The sequence below is a fragment of the Phragmites australis genome, chromosome 4, assembly GCF_958298935.1.
Source record: "Phragmites australis chromosome 4, lpPhrAust1.1, whole genome shotgun sequence".
Taxonomy (NCBI): Eukaryota; Viridiplantae; Streptophyta; class Magnoliopsida; order Poales; family Poaceae; genus Phragmites; species Phragmites australis.
In genome coordinates this window covers 12,389,885-12,408,900 of record NC_084924.1, presented here as the reverse complement: position 1 = coordinate 12,408,900, position 19,016 = coordinate 12,389,885, and the positions used below count along the sequence as shown (strand labels likewise).

General features: G+C 45.3%; 3 protein-coding genes across 3 annotated transcripts; 1 reads left to right on the top strand and 2 right to left on the bottom strand.

Moving 5' to 3' along the window:
* Positions 1-2,331: 2,331 nt before the first annotated feature.
* On the bottom strand, positions 2,332-3,047 carry LOC133914203 (EPIDERMAL PATTERNING FACTOR-like protein 2). The gene is made up of 2 exons (XM_062357338.1): positions 2,870-3,047; positions 2,332-2,750 (listed from the first exon to the last, which is right to left on the bottom strand). Exons 1-2 carry the CDS (start codon positions 2,963-2,965, stop codon positions 2,490-2,492), a joined length of 357 nt encoding a protein of 118 aa, XP_062213322.1. The 5' UTR covers positions 2,966-3,047; the 3' UTR covers positions 2,332-2,489.
* Positions 3,048-4,182: 1,135 nt separating this feature from the next.
* LOC133914202 (endo-1,4-beta-xylanase 1-like) lies at positions 4,183-7,482 on the top strand. Its single transcript, XM_062357337.1, has 3 exons — positions 4,183-4,815; positions 4,911-5,088; positions 5,586-7,482. The coding sequence occupies exons 1-3, from the start codon at positions 4,427-4,429 to the stop codon at positions 7,254-7,256; spliced, it is 2,238 nt and encodes a 745-aa protein (XP_062213321.1). The 5' UTR covers positions 4,183-4,426; the 3' UTR covers positions 7,257-7,482.
* A 5,504-nt stretch (positions 7,483-12,986) lies between these two features.
* LOC133914201 (homeobox protein knotted-1-like 4) lies at positions 12,987-17,396 on the bottom strand. Its single transcript, XM_062357336.1, has 5 exons — positions 17,047-17,396; positions 16,790-16,903; positions 16,553-16,664; positions 13,567-13,832; positions 12,987-13,473 (listed from the first exon to the last, which is right to left on the bottom strand). Exons 1-5 carry the CDS (start codon positions 17,269-17,271, stop codon positions 13,243-13,245), a joined length of 948 nt encoding a protein of 315 aa, XP_062213320.1. The 5' UTR covers positions 17,272-17,396; the 3' UTR covers positions 12,987-13,242.
* Between the last annotated feature and the right edge of the window lie 1,620 nt (positions 17,397-19,016).

Sequence of the window (19,016 nt, the reverse complement as noted above, 5' to 3'; positions counted from 1 at the left end):
AATTTCCATAAGATATACGGATATATGGTTTATCATAACTGTTTATTTATATTAAGATTTATACTGTAGAAATAGATAAAAAATTTATAATATATATGAAAGAATTAATAGATAAATAAATATTAAACAAAATGAATATACTGTGAGATATATGTGCCCAATTTGTATTTCCAAAAAATCGGTTGCTACCTGTCGAGTCGACCGATCATATAACGACACCCCTAGCACCCGGGCATCTGATACAGGCCGTAGCTCCAGATGATTCCGCGTTGTTGGATCAGACTACTTAAACCACCTTGTAGCCGCACGATTGAGAGTAAAAAATTCCTACCGCAACATGTTGATATGTTGCACGCAACATCGCGCGGACATCCGATTCATCGTCTTGTCCAATTAATAGTCTGTTGCAACATCTAAAAATAGCGTTTGCAACATCTGAAGTCAACGTTTGCAACATTGAAAAAATGCACCAAAATAACTTGTTGTATGCATACGATTCCGAGAGAAAAATTTCCACCGCAACATCCCGTTATGTTACACGTGGTGTAGAATTGGATGCAACATACGAAAATAACTATAGCAATAAATTTTCATAACGTCTGAAACGTTAAATTTAAACATCTGAAATATTGAACATACGAAAATATAGAAATTAACTCAAATAGATAATTTTTTCGGGCCCGAATCTGTACGCAAGAGATTCTGAGATGTAACATTCAAAAATAACTATGACAATAAATTTTTATAATGTTTGAAATATTAAATTTAAACACCGAAACATTTATATATATATAGTCTACAACACAACAAAATACAAATTACAATAAAATATTATAAAAAATGACCACTGTAATTGTTGGAATGGGGTCCCATAAGAAGAGTAGCATTATCGATCATATAAAGTAGTGGTGGTCCGGACTCCGGTGAGGTCACGTCGGCTCCCGGCCCCTGGCCAGTCCTGAGTCATGACTATCCGGAAAAGGGTCGGCCTTTTCGATCGGTCAGGTACGTAAGTCTGGTCACTGCATATGCTAGCTGTGTGCCGTATGGCTTTTCTGAAATAATATTATTCTATTAAAATTTTACAAAAATAATATTTAATATAGAAAAGTCATAGAATTAGGTGATGGTCAGTACTTTAATTATTGACTAGTCTCTTGTCGACAATCCTAGTGCTGACTAATTTCAACTGGATAGCTGATATGTAATTTTGCATGCGTGTTAACATTCTAATTATCGACAGGTCATATGTGCTACAAATAATATTTAAACAAAAAATCATAATCTTCTATATAATCTGGGATGAAGATGGTTTTTATATAAAAATTGTATCCATCGACGATATCTACGATTTTGTAGTTGAATATTTTTCCATTCAATCCGTTTAGATGTTAAAAAGTGATTATAAATTTTAGATCTGGAATTTCTAGTCACTTTTGGAGCATCTAAACTTATTGAAGTGGAAATTATTTAATTGTAAAGTTATAGATATTATCGATAGGTATAATTTTTATATAAAGATTATCGACATCCAAATTTGTATGAAAAAATAAATTTTTCTTTAAATATCATTTACGAGATATCAGACTCGTCGTCAATTGAAGTGCCTACAGACCTTCACGTGTGTACCAAATAGGATATTGGCACTCCGATTGCCGCTAAGTAGCTTCAATTGCCTATTGGCAGTTATTTCTTCAAATTTCTCATTTTAAATAATATTTTACAATTTTCTTCTAAAATAATATTATTTCAAAAAATCATCTAGCTCGAATTGGCACAGGTTAGCTAGTGCCTAGTGCCGTTGAACACCCTTTCTTTTTCATGCAGCTGCTATTTTCAAGGAACTGTTTCTTTTTATCTTTTGACACGAGGAACCATTTATCTGTATTTCTAATGGATGTCTAAGACTGGAGAGAAGAGTGTAAAACGACTGACGAAGCTGTAATCCAATGCGAGGAAGAAGCAGGCTAATGTTCTTAAACGAAGTGGCTTATTGTTCACTGGTAGTAACCTAGTACTCCACGCTCTGTTTGCCAACGCCAATGGTCAAGTCAAAGATAGACAATTAAACTGCAAAAAAAAATTAAAACGTAGCAAGTATAAAACATAACAATTTATAAGTAATCACTCTAATGTTGAGTGAAACTTTTACTGGGTAAAGTGACAGCAACACAGACGCATGTGCACTTGGATCACTTAATTGCTAAAAAGTGTGAAGTCATAGGTTCCTCCTCCACATCTTGGATCAAGAACAGGAAGTAGAAGAACCTACCAGCCACTACAAAGGGGAACGTAAGTTCTCCAGTGATCACAGATCACCACGGGCAAAAAAGGATGAATTGGAACATTAGTTCTTCCCACGTTCAAGCAAAACAAAAGGATAACACCACCTCATATGAGGAAGTGAGAAAGGAAAGAAAATCACCAACAAACTCCAAAAGATCCTAATGCTATTTTATCCACAAGCAAATTGCTTCTAATGGTGCGTTTCAAGGGTCCAGGATCAGCCGCCCACACTTGCATCTCCAGCTCAGTGGCTTGTAGTTGGAGTGGTCGTCGTAGGAAGCAGGCATTGCTCTTCCACCAGTGCTAGCAGCAGCTCTGCTGCCATGGCCAAGCTTCTTCATCTGCAGCTCTTGTGGAGATATGGGGACCTGCACCGCTTCGCAGTGCCCGCACGACCGGCACCTCCCCTCGCAGCTCGGTGGCCTTGATCCGATCACGCCTCTGCTGCCGGCAATGCTCTTCTCCTACGAAAATCGTCAAAACAGGAGCTCTCAGTTTACGGGAAAAAAGGACCTAAGAAATGGGAAAAAATGCAGCTACTTAAGCAAGAGTTCTACAATGAAACTGTCTGATTAACACTGACCTCAGTGAAGGCAGCTTTGTCATGGCCATGGCTGGTGTAAGCGTGCGTGGAACCAGCGAGGAGGAGAGCTAGCAGGAGCAGGAAAAGGTGGCCCATTTGATGATGGAGATCGGAAAAAGCTAGTGGGGGACGAATGGGGGAGGCGATGATGAGGAGAAGAAAGGCAAAAGTTGGCGACCAGCTGAGTCTTCGGAGCGCAGACGGCAATGCGCGTGCAGGCGTTTTATGCGCGCGCCCGCATACCGTCCTCAGAGTTTAGTCGGACTCATGGTCGGATTCTCTCAGGAAGAGAACAGATGGTAAGAAACACAACTGACTCAGGCTTGCTTTGAGCTTTTCCCTTTTGTCAGCTCGCTTTCGGTGTGCATCATGCACTAATGTTAGTAGTGTGTTGGGGATATCATCCATTCATAGTGAAATCACACGGTTCTTTTCGTCACATTTTAATGGGACCTAATCGACAGGCTCCAGCTCCCATCTTCAGAAACATGAATGCAGAAGGAATGCATTCAATCTCATTCGGAGTACATTACGATCAGGGCCGCGGCCCATCCATCTCTTGTGCCATCGGCTTCTCCGGCCCAAAACAAACGCTCGCTGCTCGAACACGCGAATCAGTAGGGGCTCAACAATTGGCAGCCCACCGTCGCTCATGCAGCCCAACACGGCTGCTGTGGCCTGCTAGTGCATGGGCTGGAAAATACAACTCCGCAGAATACTGTGTACACACCGTCTACTCGACCAAACACCCCTCTTTATTCTTCTTTTTACTTATCTTTTATTTTACCTAATCCTTTAAATCTTAACGTAAATAGACAGTTGAGATAGACGGTACTGAGCACCACATTGTGAAATTATCCCTTCTACACGGGCCGAATGATCCATTATGCTCCCTGCTCCAGCAAGCTAATAGCAGCCATCCTTCCCAACGACCACGACGAACCAACCGCCAAATCCAATTTCAGTTTACGACTGCCGTTCCGCGCGTGCGAAGCACCATCTCCCCTACTTGCCGTGATCTTCCCGCTCTTAAGCGCTATTTGCTCAAGCACAATCTACTGAGAAACTGAACCACTGGCGTTAGTGTGTTTCAGGTCGTTCCTGCCTTCACTCCAACGTCTGTCCTGCCCTGCCCTGCTCGTCCATGCGCAGAGCATTTCCAGAGAAAACGAGAGGTCCTAGACGAGCCTTATATTGCGGTGCAAGACTTGGGATCACGCAGATGATGGCGCCTGGTTAAACTCCTAAGCTGAAGCAACCATCCGAGCCAAGGCATATCATGTGCGGATGCGTCGGATCATTAACCACGAGCAAGAGGCGGATCAAGTGACCGTCAAGGTGAAACCGATGTAAAATTTCTTTCTGTACGTAGCTTGCAATCCCAGCCACATTTCTTGCTCGGTTTGTTGCTTGGTCTCTCGGTGTCTGCGTTTGAACTCGCGGTCGGTATATATATGTGACCGTTCTTGGCATTGGTCTCATCAGATTAACCAGCTCGATTAACTAACTAATCTGCATAGCTCGGTACTTGAGTGCTTGACGCAAGCTAGCATTGCGATGGCGGTCGGTGGCGATGCAGGGCGTGCGCTCGGGGACGGCGCCGGCGACGACAACATCATCCTCAACCCGGAATTCGACGACGGGCTGGACAACTGGACGGGGAGCGGGTGCAAGATCGAGTTGCACGACTCGCTGGACGACGGCAAGGTGCTCCCCGTAAACGGCAAGTACTTCGTGGCGGCGACCGGGAGGACGGACACGTGGAACGGCGTGCAGCAGGACGTCACGGCGCGGCTGCAGCGCAAGCTGCTCTACGAGGCCACGGCCACCGTGCGTCTCTCGGCCGGGGCCGGTAGCGGCGGCGGCGCCGTGCAGCCGTGCGAGGTGCGCGCGACGCTCGGCGTGCAGACGGCAGACGGCAGGCAGCAGTACCTTGGCGTCGGCAAGTAAGCTCATTCTTGAAGCCGGGGTCGAGAACGGTGCGTTTTCGCGCGCGGTTTCTGACGGAGGAAGTCGTCTCGTGCGTTTTTATTCGGTGCAGGTCGCAGGCGTCGGACAAGGAATGGGTGCAGCTGCAGGGTAAGATTCTGCTCAACTCCACGGTGGCCAAGGCGGCCATCTACATCGAAGGGCCGCCGGCCGGCGTCGACTTGCTCCTCGACAGCTTGGTGATGAAGCACGCGCAGAAGGCCCCGCCGGCGCCCGCACCGGACTTCGAGGTGAACGGAATACTCGTTTTCGCATGCACATAGCACGTATTTTCACTCGGTTCACTCTACTGCAGTTTTCTCTTATGAAATGAGTAGTCTTGAATCATTAATATATCATTACGGCATCTTGCTAGGATATATAGGGCTTATTTGGTATAGCCTCCTTCCGAGATCTATATTAAAAACTTAGAATTTGTATGATAAATAAATTAATTTAAATTTTTATTTTTAATTTAAAATAAAAATTCAATGGCTAACTAGATACTCTCAATCACTAAAGCTCCACATCCAAGTTTTTTTTAAGCTAGATTTGATCAACTTTAAAAAAATGGATTTCTGAAAATGTTTCTTCACGGATTTCTGAAAATGACATACTACCTGTGGAGTTGGATAAACAGAACAGATAAATTTTTAACAGTTTTCGGTCAAAAAAATAACAAATTCAATAGTGTGTCAGATAAACTTCAATGTCCCTGCTGATGAACGCAATCAACTTGTTGCTGCAGAATCTTGAATACGGCGCCAACATCATCCAGAACAGCAACCTGGACGACGGCCTCGACGGCTGGTTCCCTCTGGGCCCCTGCACTCTCGCCATCCACGACGGCGCGCCGCGCGTGCTCCCTCCCATGGCGCAGGAGTCCCTCGCGCTCGACGACGATCCGCTCAACGGCAAGCACATCCACGTCACCAACCGCACTCAGACATGGATGGGCCCCGCGCAGATCATCACCGACAAGCTAACCCTCTACGCCACCTACCAGGTCTCCGCCTGGGTCCGCGTCGGCGGGCAGATGAACGGCGCGCCGCAGTGCATCAACGTCGCGGTCACCGTCGACAGCCAGTGGATCAACGGCGGGCAGGTCCTGGCGCGCGACGAGCGCTGGTACGAGGTCGGCGGCTCGTTCCGCGTCGAGGCCAAGCCGGCGAACCGCGTCATGGTGTACGTCCAGGGTCCCGACGCCAGCGTCGACCTCATGGTCGCCGGCCTCCAGGTGTTCCCAGTCGACCGGAAGGCCCGCGTCAAGCACCTCAAGAAGCTCACGGACAAGGTTCGCAAGAGGGACGTCGTGCTGAAGCTGACGGGCGCGGACGGCGCCACCGTCAAGGAGGCGGACGGTGTGGAGGTGCGTGTGCACCAGGTGTCGAACAGCTTCCCACTGGGCTCGTGCATTATGCGCACCAACATGGACAACGAGGACTTCGTGGACTTCTTCACCAAGAACTTCAACTGGGCGGTGTTCGGGAACGAGCTCAAGTGGTACTGGACGGAGCCGCAGCGGGGGCAGCTCTACTACAACGACGCCGACGACCTCCTCCGCCTCTGCTCCGACCACGGCATGTCCGTGCGCGGCCACTGCATCTTCTGGGAGGTGGACAACGCGGTGCAGCAGTGGGTCAAGACGCTGTCCACCGACGACCTGTCCGCCGCCGTGAAGAGCCGGCTCAACGGGCTGCTCACCCGGTACAAGGGCAAGTTCAAGCACTACGACGTGAACAACGAGATGCTGCACGGGTCCTTCTACCAGGACAAGCTCGGCAAGGACATCCGTGCCACCATGTTCAAGACGGCGAGCGAGCTCGACCCGGACGCGCTGCTGTTTGTCAACGACTACAACGTCGAGAGCATGTGCGACATCCGCGCAACGCCCGAGGCGTACATCGAGCAGATCATCGGGCTGCAGGAGCAGGGCGCGCCCGTGGGCGGCGTCGGGCTGCAGGGCCACGTGAGCAACCCGGTGGGGCCGGTGGTTCGCGCGGTGCTCGACCGGCTCGCCGTTCTCGGCCTGCCGCTCTGGTTCACGGAGCTGGACGTGTCGTGCGCGAACGAGCACGTGCGTGCCGACGACCTGGAGGTGATGCTGCGGGAGGCGTACGCGCACCCGGCCGTGGAGGGCGTCATGCTCTGGGGGTTCTGGGAGCTCTTCATGAGCCGCGACGACGCGCACCTCGTCGACGCCGAGGGGCAGATCAACGAGGCAGGTCGGCGGCTGCTGCAGCTCAAGCGCGAGTGGCTCACGCACACGCACGGCCACGCCGACGAGAACGGCGAGTTCAAGTTCCGCGGGCACCACGGCGAGTACCACGTCGACGTGACCACCCCGACCGGCAAGGTCTCGCAGACATTCACCGTCGACAAGGACGACGCGCCTATGGTTCTCAATATTAAAGTGTGAACATTAATGCGCCCGCACACAAGAGCTATACTTGTATATATATGGCGGGAAATGTGGTACAAATCGACGTCCTAGCTATAATATGCATTGTTGTACTTATTCCTAGCTAGCAAGGTAGCCCAAATGTGCGAGAAATAAGGGGCTAGTCAAATTCATATGTATGTTTATCAACTCGTTATATACATATGCATGTGCATTTTTTATGTAACACAAAATCACAATACTACGAACGGATTATGGATAAATTAATATTCTGCGGTGTACATATTTCTGTTCTTTTATGGTAATTTTTTTTCTCTGAATGGAATACTCAATCATTCCAACATTTTCCCTTCGAACAATTTACAAACCAGTGCCTTTTCATGTACCTACTGACTTAAAAATTGATTTAAGATCTTGGTAATAAGTTCTTCCTAACGTTATCCAAAAATCAATGACCTCAACAGACACTCCATGCTTGATTGTTTGTCGGCGCATACTCATTTTGAAAGTTCAGTTTTGACTAATGAATAGTCAAATAAATAGTATATGGGTTTAGTGATAAATGATGATACATTAGGATTCTAGTCAAAAATACTTTCTTATAGCCCTAGATTAGTTTGTAGTTTTGTTAGTAACAAATAATAAAGAAATTGTTGAAATTTTGTTTTTCGAGGGGGGGGGGGGGAGAGGATTCACATAATTGCATACGTAGTTACCGGGATTGAAACTAGTAATGGCAATTTAACCAGTTTACCCGTGAGTAAATACTCTAATAGGGTCGAGTATATTAGTATTTGATATCAACAAGTACATTTGTGGACCAAAAAAAAAACTAACCGACGAATAAACAAATACAAATATAGGTATGAGTAAAACATACTCATATCTCCTGTCCAAGGAGGAGATTGCCGAGGATTTTGCGGTGATCGGAGGGACGCGGCCCCCTCGCCGACCCAAGAAGTGCCCATACATGGTGCAGCGGTAGCTCGACGTAAGGATCAAAATTCTGCCTGTAAAATTGTAAATTTTGGCTCCCCTTCAAATTTGGTGTTTTATGCGAATTTTGGTTTTGCAATTTTGTGCCTCTCAGATGTGTAAGAGGAATAGAATTGGTGGAATTGTATATTTTGTGTATTGCATTGTGTCTCGAGGGCTGAATATATAGAGTATAGAGAGTTTAGATATCAAGCAACTATAGAGACATGATAGGATCTAATCCTAACAACGCAATGCAGATGTTGTGATTGGAGAAATCGACGAGTTGCTCATGCAGATGATAGCCCTTGTGCCTGATGTCAAGGTAACCGAGAGCGAGACGAGTAGCCGTGGATGTTGTCGTGGAGAGGGGTGCAAGCCCAGAACACTAACACGGGCGCATAAGTACACAAAATCAGCGTGATCTATCCATCGACTCGACTAGCAATGGTGGCGACGGCGTACTGGAGCTGTGGCAAATCAGTGCTGACTCGGACTGAAGCTGGCGTAGATGGCGAGGACGAGCGGGAGGTGACCCTGGTGACCACACCCGAAGGGTGGTGCTAGGAGGCGATGACGACGTGGCCACGGGCATAGGCGCTCGATGGTGTGATGGCTCGATGGCGCATATGACAGGTTGAGGTTACCCGTGGTCGAGCGACATGGTCAAGGTCGGAGGTGGAGGATTGCCGTGGTCAAGGATGCTGGTTAGGGTAGCTGTGGTCGGGGTCGGAGGTCGAGGACAACCGTGGTCGAGGGAGATGTGTGGTCGATGCAGGCGCGCGAGATCGACAGGCGGTGGGCGATGCAAACCAATCTTAGATCGAAAAAAACAAAGAGAAACACCGGCAACAATCGAGAGAGAAAAACCTGATCAAGAGATCGAAAAAAGACTTCCTAGGGTAGCCAATCAACACGATCGACGGTGCGAAGCCTAGGTACGGGTGGCGCTACTCCCGGTGAAGATCATGGAGATCAATCTCCCCGAGGCGCACTATGCGAAAGCTGGCGATGGCTAGGGTTTGAGGCCTATGACTATAACTTAAACTCATGATATCATGTAAGAGAAATAGAATTGGTGAATTATATATTTTGTGTATTGTATTGAGTCTCGAAGGCTAAATATATAAAGTAAAGCTATTAAGCAATTTTAGAGATAGAATAGAATTTAATTCTAGCCTATCATAACAAATATATCTTATATATCCTATACTATATACACTAATAAGATGTGACACCAGGCTCGTACAAGATCGAGGACGTAACGGAATTTTCGATTTGGTGCTGTTTCTAAGTCGCTTTCTTTGGTTTGGCTCTGAAGTGCGGTTGTGTTCCTGCAGAGGTGATTGGTCCTTCGCTGCAGCTTTATGGAAGGGTTTTTCAGATGTTCTGATCTACTCTGTTTTCGTTTCTTCTGATGGCTAACACGTCTGTTTCATAAGTGTTTTGTTTTGGGTGGATTAGAGAAAGTTTAAGTGGAATTTCCTGTGATTATGTATTGGGGTGTGGTTGGGAAGCAGTTTAGCTTTTTCAATTTGATTACTGGGCTTGTAGGATTGTCAGTTGTAAAAGGGTTATGATCCTTAGGTGGGGAATTGCATTGTCTTGTACATGGTTTAATCTATGAAGGAATTTAGTTGTTGAATTTTCATTATTTTCATTCTGACACTGAGGTGTTATGATCCTCCTGTGCGTGTTTGAGTTCCCTTGCTGATGATTGCTTATTTGTTAAATTTGTCTTTCAACTTTGAGGAAAACTTACATTGCATGGCATAGGAAGAAGCTTGCTTGAATTTTTTCCCCAATATCTCTTCCTTCTTGTCGCGTTGCCTACACTGCTACTTGCATAGTTACTATATATTGTTTAGAACTTCAGATTGTTCACATTGTTACTAGTTATAGATATATGGTCCGCGGGTAAACGAGTATATCCGTGGGTGATGAGTTTGGCGCTTACTCTTTGCCCACGGGTGTTCACAGATATAACTATGGATAGGTAAAAATTGACAGGTACGAGTATGACTAAGCACTATTTGTACCCGCCGTATTCGATTGTCATATCTAATTAGAACTTAAGATTTATTATAAATAATCATACTAGATAAATTTAGAACATATTTAAATAAAAACTAATTTAAATTTATCTTAATGATTTGAACCGATTAGTTTTAAAATCCCTAATTTACACTCACCTCTTAGACTGGCATTGGTCCTTCCAACTTTATCCACCGAAACTAGAGTGAAAGGGCCCCCATAGGACTCAAAGGGATCAGATGAGAGGTCCACGTAGTCCAAATCCACGAAGGGAGCACCGAAAGGGGATAGGTTAGCCACATCATGGAGCGCTAGTTCCTCATCTAGACCAGATTTCGTTAGGTGTATAATCCGATTAGATACGGACGAATATTATTGATTCTATATTATATTTTATATTTTTTTATTAAAATCAGAGCTAGATATAAATTATGTTAGATATATAGATATGAATAGTTTCGGTCATTAATACAGATCAAATATGTGATGAGTCAGATACCGATAATATCGACCACGAATATTTATTTGAATATGGAGTAAAAACAGCAACTATATATATCGCATATGTTATAATTGTTCGTCTATTTCACATATCTAAACTCAACTATATTAAAGGTACAACAAGTAAATCAGCAATATACTCTTATAGAAAGAGTTATGTTAGAATAAAATTGAAGAAGTTACGAGTGATCAATATACTGATCTTTTATTAATTATTTGAATATATTAATTATTTTAAATAAAAAGATATCAACTAAAAATTTGTAGATTTTATCGAGAGTTACATTTTTTATAAAAAAATTATCTCTACATAACTCTATATGAAAAAATTATCTATTTCGAAAGATAAACTTAGATAGTTATCGGTAGTCTTAGAATATCCTATGTCCGACAGATATCTAACTTTTTACACCCCATATCTGATATAACTCTCGAATATATAACATTTCTTTTAAATATTTAAGATCCCATTAACATATAAAACAGTTCGGGCGGGCAGGACTCCCATGGTCGCAAAGCCCAGGGCCGGAAACGTGGGAGAGTCCGGGGAAGAGCATTCAAATCTGAACTAGGAGACGGTGGGCCGGCTTGTCAGGGACCATATCGGGAGCTCGGAGCAGAGCATCCATGGCGGAGTCGAAGGTGGCGAAGAAGAGAAGAGAGGTCCCTCTAGGGAAGCACTACTGTGGGCAACAATGAAGTTGGTCAATGTTCTGAGACGGCGAACCTTTCGGGAGGCACACAGAAGTGAGAATTCAAGGTATTGGCCACACCGAATTTGTTGAAGACCTCCCTGGGAGAGGTAGCATGCAACCAAAAAGAACAGGGCGGTAGCAAAATAGAAATGACCAGATAATGGAAATGAAGGAGAACAGAGTCTTGGGTCTGGGCGCCACGCGCACACGGCCACTGAGCTGAGGGACAATGGTCACTGAATGCCCTCCATCAGCGACGGATTCAGGGACTCCAGCCTCTCCTACTGCTTCGTAGTCACTGGAAACCCCTCCTCCCCTAATCAATTTTTTTTTCCATGAATGAGTGAGAGGAAGAAAGAAAGAGAGAAGGAGAGGAAGAAGAAGAGGAGGAGGAAGAAGAAGAAGAGAGAAAGAGAGGTGGATGAGCCCCGTCTTCTACTTAGCTCTGCATTCGTCACTGCCCTCCATCGTCGAACATCATTGTCGATCACTTCAAGCTCCTTGTCACACGCTGTAGGACAGGCGCCACCGCCAGGGAACAGCATTGGTGTTGTACCACCCCTGGCCACCCACTCGACAAAGGACAGAGCAGCAGCCGGAGTAGGGTGAGGCCCAGAAACGCTGGAAGGTGCCCCGATCAGAGAAGAAGAGGAAGCCCGAAAGTGGCACCCGCCTGAGCCCAGGAGAGATCGACCTGGGCGGTGATGCAATGGTTGGCAAGCAAAGGAAGCATGCTTAGCTGAGTCGGGCACTGGGCCAGCATGGGGCCGAGGTGACCACATGGCAAGCACGTAGATGCGTCGGGAGTTGGAGGAGGGGAGGTAGTTGGGAGGAGGTGACGGACACAGGATCACGAGGACCACCGGAGCCAGGAAGCACTAAGCGGCGACAGAGGGGGAGGTGGACGGGGACTCGAGAGCGACGCGGTGTTGCTCATCCTGTCCTTCATCGCTGCATGGTGAAAAATAGAAGACGCTTTTGGCCTTTTTTTCTGATCAATCGTTGCAATTTTAGGTGATTGCTATATAGAAAATTTATGCTTAGCATTCTGTTTAGACTTAGATATGAATCTGATGATAATCGTTAAATCTCGATGCTCATTTGATGCATGATGTGTGGACTCATGAACTATGTTTTCCTATACTTGGTACGCACCCTTTCTTTATGGAATAGTCGGTTCAAGCCTTCGCAATGTTTGACCATCAGCAATTTTTGGCAAAAGATCTGATCCTGGTCGTAGCAACTAAACATTCTGAAGAGTTCACACCGGTTTAAACGCCGGTTGCCGCCATGCATGGTAGCATGCAACTCATACCTACACACAAGCACAAGCACAGACAAATTGTCAAATACCACTTCTCTACACACAAGCACAGACAAATTGTCAAATACCTACACACAAGCACAAACACACAAGCACAAGCACAAGCGCAGTAATGATGTGTGGTTCAATGGTGACCATGTTGCCAATCGACTGTACATGCCAAGGGTGTGTGCATTCTTAAAATATGTACTCATATAGTCATATATGCCATTTCCCCAAGCAGCAAACTTATCTCATGTATTTGGAATAAAAAAAACTTATCTCATGTTAGTGAAATACAATTAAGGTTACACTTTAGCTTTGACATTAGCTATGTATACCGAGTAAGGAGATCATCAAAGTGCTGTATGTGTATATATAGGCACACACCACATCCACACTCACACCATGTGTATACCCAAAGCACGTATATATGCATGTACGGCAAACATCCACACAGGCATTGCACGGCCGGCGCCATGCATGCAGACGTCGATCACGGACCACGGGGATACGGGCTTCCTCCGGTGAAGTACCGCCCCTCCACGCGGAAAGCAGCGGAATCCGAGCGGCTCGAAGCGCCGCCGTGCGGGTGCAGCCTGTAGTCCATGGCTAGCGCCGGCGGCGGCGCTGGCTTCCAGTGCCGCTTCCGCTGGTTGATGAACCAGTTGTTGATCTGCTTCGCGTCGAGACCCGTCGACTCCGCCAGCGCCGCCTTCTCCAGCTCCTGCATGCGGCGACATTAGTTGTTGCAAAGCTCTTAGTAACACGCCACAGAAAGCTAGCTACGACATGCACACGACGTGGTAGTGATACGTACCGATGGGTAGGGCCATCTGTAGTGCAGCTGCCACCAGTGCAGGAGCTTCTGGCGCGCGTCCCTCGGCAGCTTGCCTTTCTTCTTCTTCCTCGAGAGCTCCCTCCAGAGGCTGCTCAGGTAGCCGCTGTACTTGTTCAGGAGCCGGTTCTTCAGCTCCTTGTCTTCTCCGCACGGGCTGCCGATCTCCGGCAACGGCAGCCCGGCCGTGTCGCCTGTTTCTTGCTCATCTTCGTCGGAGGAACCGCCTCCTTCGTAGCTGTTGTCATCTGCTCGAAGATTGGCAATCAGCGAAATAATCAAGGGTGATAATCGATAGATTTGGTTCAGCTTGATCACCCAATTTCATAAAAACATCAGAAGGGCTAGCTCACGGTGAGGATTCCTTGAACCGCAGTACATATTCTGTATGAGACATACTGTTTTCCCTTCTCATATGCATGCTTTTAACTGTTTCTTCCCAGCATATTTCTTACCTAATAGATTAGGCCCAGTAATAATGCATGGAAACCCCCCTGAGAGCTACGCAATTTTTTCCATACTGCACACAAGTTCTTATGAGTCCTCAGGATGTTCTATAAACATCAGTATTCAGAATTTGATGTCTTAACACTACGGTGCTCAGAAGTTTATCACAGTAGAATACTGGGTGAAACTTCTGAGCACCTTTTGTACACTTGTTCCGAAATTCCTCCCGGTGTATACCAGGGCCCCAGCTTGGGGGGCACCCGGGGCTGAAGAAGCACCGGCACTGGAAAGGCAGCAGGAGCCTGTATGTATGAGACATGATTATCCCGTGTTTGTCCTGTCCGTCTAACACTTTCATAATTTTGGTCTTGTATACGCCAATGAGTGTTATCATTATGTTGTTCTTATTTCTGCAAGCCATGGTGCATGCAGAAAATGAAAGCACGTGACTAGTGAGTTGCATTGTCCATAGTGGAAGGCAAATTTCACATGTGAATGCCCACACATGGTTTATCATAACAATTCATTTATATTGAGTAATGTTAAAGGAGTAGTGAAAAAAATCATAAGGTAGATAAGAGAACTAACAAATAGATGAATATGAAGTGAGAGAAATAGATGGACGAGATAAGACATTCGTGCATAAGTGGATATGGAGTTGTATTTCCCCTAGTGAGTCCAAAGCTAGCTATTCAAAGGTGCAAATTAATTTTAATCCAACCCTGTTAGCATATGCAGTAGGATGCAGGGGTGGACCCAAGCCCATGGTAGGCTGGGTTTCAGCCCGAGCCATGGCCCAAATTTCTATTGTTTTTACTATAGAAATAGTTATATTTTTAGAGCGCAAGCTAAATTTAAATGGCCAGTCTAGGGCTAGGCCTAGGGCTGGTTTCGCCCTGGTAGGATGTGCATGCTAAACTAAGGTGACTAGGAACCACATGATTTCACTTCACAAACCCAGGCCATTAGCTGCACATGGATGCATGTAATGATGCACTACCAATCTAATCCAAACACAAAACATGTGCACACCCATCACCACCGTTCCACAACAAACTCATCATCTCTTCCCTACAAAAAAAAACTCATCATCTCTTTCCCTCCAAAAACCTCATCATCTCTTCCAAATTTAGCCAGCCCTACACTCCCTATGATTCCCAGAAAGCTAGGTCATAATTAAGGGCACGTACGGCGACACGCAGAGAGAACATTTGAACCAGGCCTTCACATGCCCATGCAGTGCAAGCACAGCGCCTAGCAGGGCTGGTCGCTGGCATGTATGGTATGGCGATGCCATGTCCGGGCCCTGACGAGCCACGTCCATGCTGGCATATATGTGCTGCCATGCAAGCACCAGCATGATCGGACCGCAGACCGTGCCGATTAGACGGCTTGCGCGGGGCACGCCGGACGAGCAGGGATCCACCGGCCAAGAGAGCGACAAGAGGTAGTGAAGCCCTGGGCGCGTCTACTATAAGATCTGTCAGTTACTTTGGCGCCGTGGGTTCCAACCCCGGCCTGGCCCTGACAGCAGCGGGCCGGGTACAGTAAGCAAGAAGAGATAATAGCTGGAGGCCTGGAGATGCAGGGTAACCTTTGCCAAGTGGTGCTCTGACTACTGCTACCGGCAGGTAGCTAGCCCTCAGCAATCCAGCATGCAATGGCTGGCCTTCTGCGGCTAGCTGCGAGAGAGGCCGGCTCCATTTTCCTGGCCGCTCTCCAGCAGTTCTCCACATGACACCCAGATCGACAACTGGACATCTGAATTCTGATAGGGTGAAAATTGGGATACGTAGAACCCTACCATATGTAGATGGTAGTACTAACTAACCTGGATGCAAACTAATCAATAGAGCATTTTGTTAGTTTCATGCAACAATCAATGGGACTATTAGCTATAGTTTGTAATAGCAGTGTTTGGTATTAAGTACACTCAGCACAACAACAAAGTTCAGCAAAAAATTTAAGCAGGTGGTTAGAGATGGTGGGTGTGGGTAACTTTGAATCTTTTATTGATTGTAGTAGTTAGACATTTTCACAACACCTTCAAATTCATTTAGGGCCTAAGACATGCATGGAGCATCACTGCAGCTTTGCACATGAGTGCTAATCTATATATGTTCTGATTGTTCACACAAAAGCTTTTCAACCGGCCCTTTTTTGTGGGAGAGTTAGGCACTTTTCTCATGTCTCCACACTTATAAAAACCCTAGTGTTACTCAAACCTTGATTACCGACAATTTCTCTATCAAATCTTTATTTTTCTTTGTCGCAGCTTGCTTAAGATGCATGTTTAGTGTTGCCGCTAGATTACAAGCACAGAGAACACATCACATGGAATGCTACAGCACCACTTGTTTTCAGTCTTTTTTTAAACGAAAATTGTTTTCTGTTTTAATTAACTGGCAAATAAGCATGTACTAGGATACTTGCACTGCAACAGTCAGCGCTGTTGCTACTTCCAAATTTGACAGCAAGAAAACGAACTCAAGATTAAAACAGTGTAATTGAACATAATCACCTAGCGCAAACGAGTCGATCTGGGCCTCCATGCTTTTGAAGAATTCGTCGGCCTCTTGAATTGGTCTTGTGAGCTCCTGTCTGGATCTTTCCAACATATGGCAGTAGATCTCCTGCACACAGAAAATGTAGATCCGTTGTTTCAGCTATACGCATGCAGTTATTTTGTTTCAGAAAATCTAGGAGTTAATTAATACTGAGAATGAACTCCATGTAAACCATATAGATATGTTGTTACCATGAACTGATCCAGCTCTGGGTCTGCTGGTTGTTCTTGCCTTTCGTCTGAATTCATCTCGACCTCACTGGCGAGGGCGGAAAGCCGACCAACAACCTCCGGCGGCGCTCCGACCTCAAGTAACAAGAAATCAAGAGCGTTTTCTCATGGAAATTAGAGAAGAGAAGGTACGCGAATGGAAAATAAGAAACAATATGCTTTGTCAACCAAATCAGCCATAATTTGTGTATCTGTTGGAGATACATATTTGTGCATACCTTCCGGCACTCTATGAAGGCTCTCAGGAGAGCCGGATAGAGAGGGTGCGACATGATCTTCGCTTTGATTATTTCTGATCCCATCTCGTTGTTGGACTGCCTAGAAGGATCTGAGGCTGCAGATGGCGGCGGTGAAGATGATGTGGAGGCTCTGTGATCTAAGGCGATGTAGAAGGGAGTCGTGGTGGCCTTTGAGCCACTGGCAACAAGAGGCACCTGCTCCATGTTTGTCGACCTAGTTATCTGAGGATGGTCAATTGTTTGAGGAAGGGAGGAGGCATTAGGGCAAGGGAAGGTTGTCTATTGGATTGCCTTCCATTCTGGATCACACACACACACACACGGGGGGTGGGGGGGAGAGGGAGGGGGATACAATAGCTGGACAGTCATGGCTCATGGGACACAAATTAAAGGCTCCAATAATGGAAGGAGAAGGAAAATGGTCAATGTTAATCACGTTATTTCTGTGGGACACACTCACGCCACCGTACAGACGCGTCTATTATTCCCCTACGCACCTGAATTCCTAGCCATCCGGTTATTCAACGAAGTTTTTTCTCTAAACGAGGCCAATGAACTTATATCAAGGATTACTGGCCGGCTTGGTCAGCCAGTCAACAACTAATCAATCAACATAGACAATTTCTATCTAAGGCCTAATTATGATAATCAGTGATAATCTATCTATTGTATTGCATGTTTAAATTATTGTCAATTTCATTGCTAGTCTTCAACCGTGCATTTGCTTAGGCTAGCTGGACATATACAATTTATAATTTGTAATGATAATGGTTGAACTATTAGAATACTTTTTCAACTGAAATCATAACAAATTCAATGTAGAAATTAACATACTCCATGCCTGACTAAAATTCGTAGAATTCGATCAAGCATTAACGTGTATTTGGCATGCCCTTTCATTGTAGTATAATATAATTTGGCCCTACCGAGGGAATATTTTCTTTCTATTTCCTTTTTCTGAGAATTACAAGAGCATTTTACATTTTCACAAATTTATAGTTGGAGTCCATTCTTATTCTCATTTTTTTAGAAATTTAAATTCCTCAAAATTTACTTTATCTTAGTAAACAGATTATTTTTAATTGTATTAGATATGGATTCTTGATATAATTGTATTTGGATGGGAAACGTTTCTGAAAAACTTTGAATCCAATTTTTATTAATTGTATTTGCAATGATGAGTATGGACAAATATAGTGAAATAGAGAGATTGCAAGGCATGGGGAACAGATAGAGTTGTGGGAGAGAGTCATTCTCTTTTTAGAGTTTTTAAATCCAAGATTTTGGAGTCGTGCTTATTTGCCCGAAATCTCAGGTGGGGCCAGGTCAAATTTGCGCACGTCTAGTATGGATTATGGAACCCTGTACTCCGATGTCAAAGGTACAAAATTACAAATGCCGGCCTTCTCCACAATGTTAACTTCCTAGAATCCAGCTAAAATATCAAACTTATATCAAACATGTCTGGTCGGAATGCACATCAACTAATAACAAATGTTCCTATCTGCATGTCACCATCATGAAAGACAATTCTACTGAACACACGAATGTAGTTGATCGGTCTATGACACCCTTAGGACATTATATGCAGCATCAGAGGAATGGTGCTTTTTCTTTCGTTTCATTTGTTTCTCCTTGGTTAATTACAATGTTGATGTGCCAGTGACCTACCATGCTGCGCATCTGTGCAAACAGGTAGCCCATTCTATCCGTACTTACGTACGGATGTGCACAGGGACCAATCATTCATGGCAGTGCTCCTAACCTCTGAACGAGTACTATGCATGGATTTCTTTATTAAAGTTACAAGGACAGAATGAAATACTTGCATGAACTTCGCATTCCCTGCATCTTGCGACTTTGGAGCTTCTCAGCTCTCATACGTCTGGACGGGGAGAGTGGATACGGATTATTACTGATGAATTTTAAATTTTATTATAGATGTAAAT

Coding starts and splice junctions, on each gene's coding strand:
- LOC133914202 (XM_062357337.1), top strand. CDS start 4,427: ATGGCGGTCGGTGGCGATGCAGGGCGTGCGCTCGGGGACGGCGCCGGC. Junction 4,816..4,910: donor CAGTACCTTGGCGTCGGCAA/GTAAGCTCATTC, acceptor TATTCGGTGCAG/GTCGCAGGCGTCGGACAAGG. Junction 5,089..5,585: donor CGCCCGCACCGGACTTCGAG/GTGAACGGAATA, acceptor TTGTTGCTGCAG/AATCTTGAATACGGCGCCAA.
- LOC133914201 (XM_062357336.1), bottom strand. CDS start 17,271: ATGGAGCAGGTGCCTCTTGTTGCCAGTGGCTCAAAGGCCACCACGACT. Junction 16,904..17,046: donor CCTTCATAGAGTGCCGGAAG/GTATGCACAAAT, acceptor TTGTTACTTGAG/GTCGGAGCGCCGCCGGAGGT. Junction 16,665..16,789: donor CAGAGCTGGATCAGTTCATG/GTAACAACATAT, acceptor TTCTGTGTGCAG/GAGATCTACTGCCATATGTT.
- LOC133914203 (XM_062357338.1), bottom strand. CDS start 2,965: ATGGGCCACCTTTTCCTGCTCCTGCTAGCTCTCCTCCTCGCTGGTTCC. Junction 2,751..2,869: donor ACAAAGCTGCCTTCACTGAG/GTCAGTGTTAAT, acceptor CGATTTTCGTAG/GAGAAGAGCATTGCCGGCAG.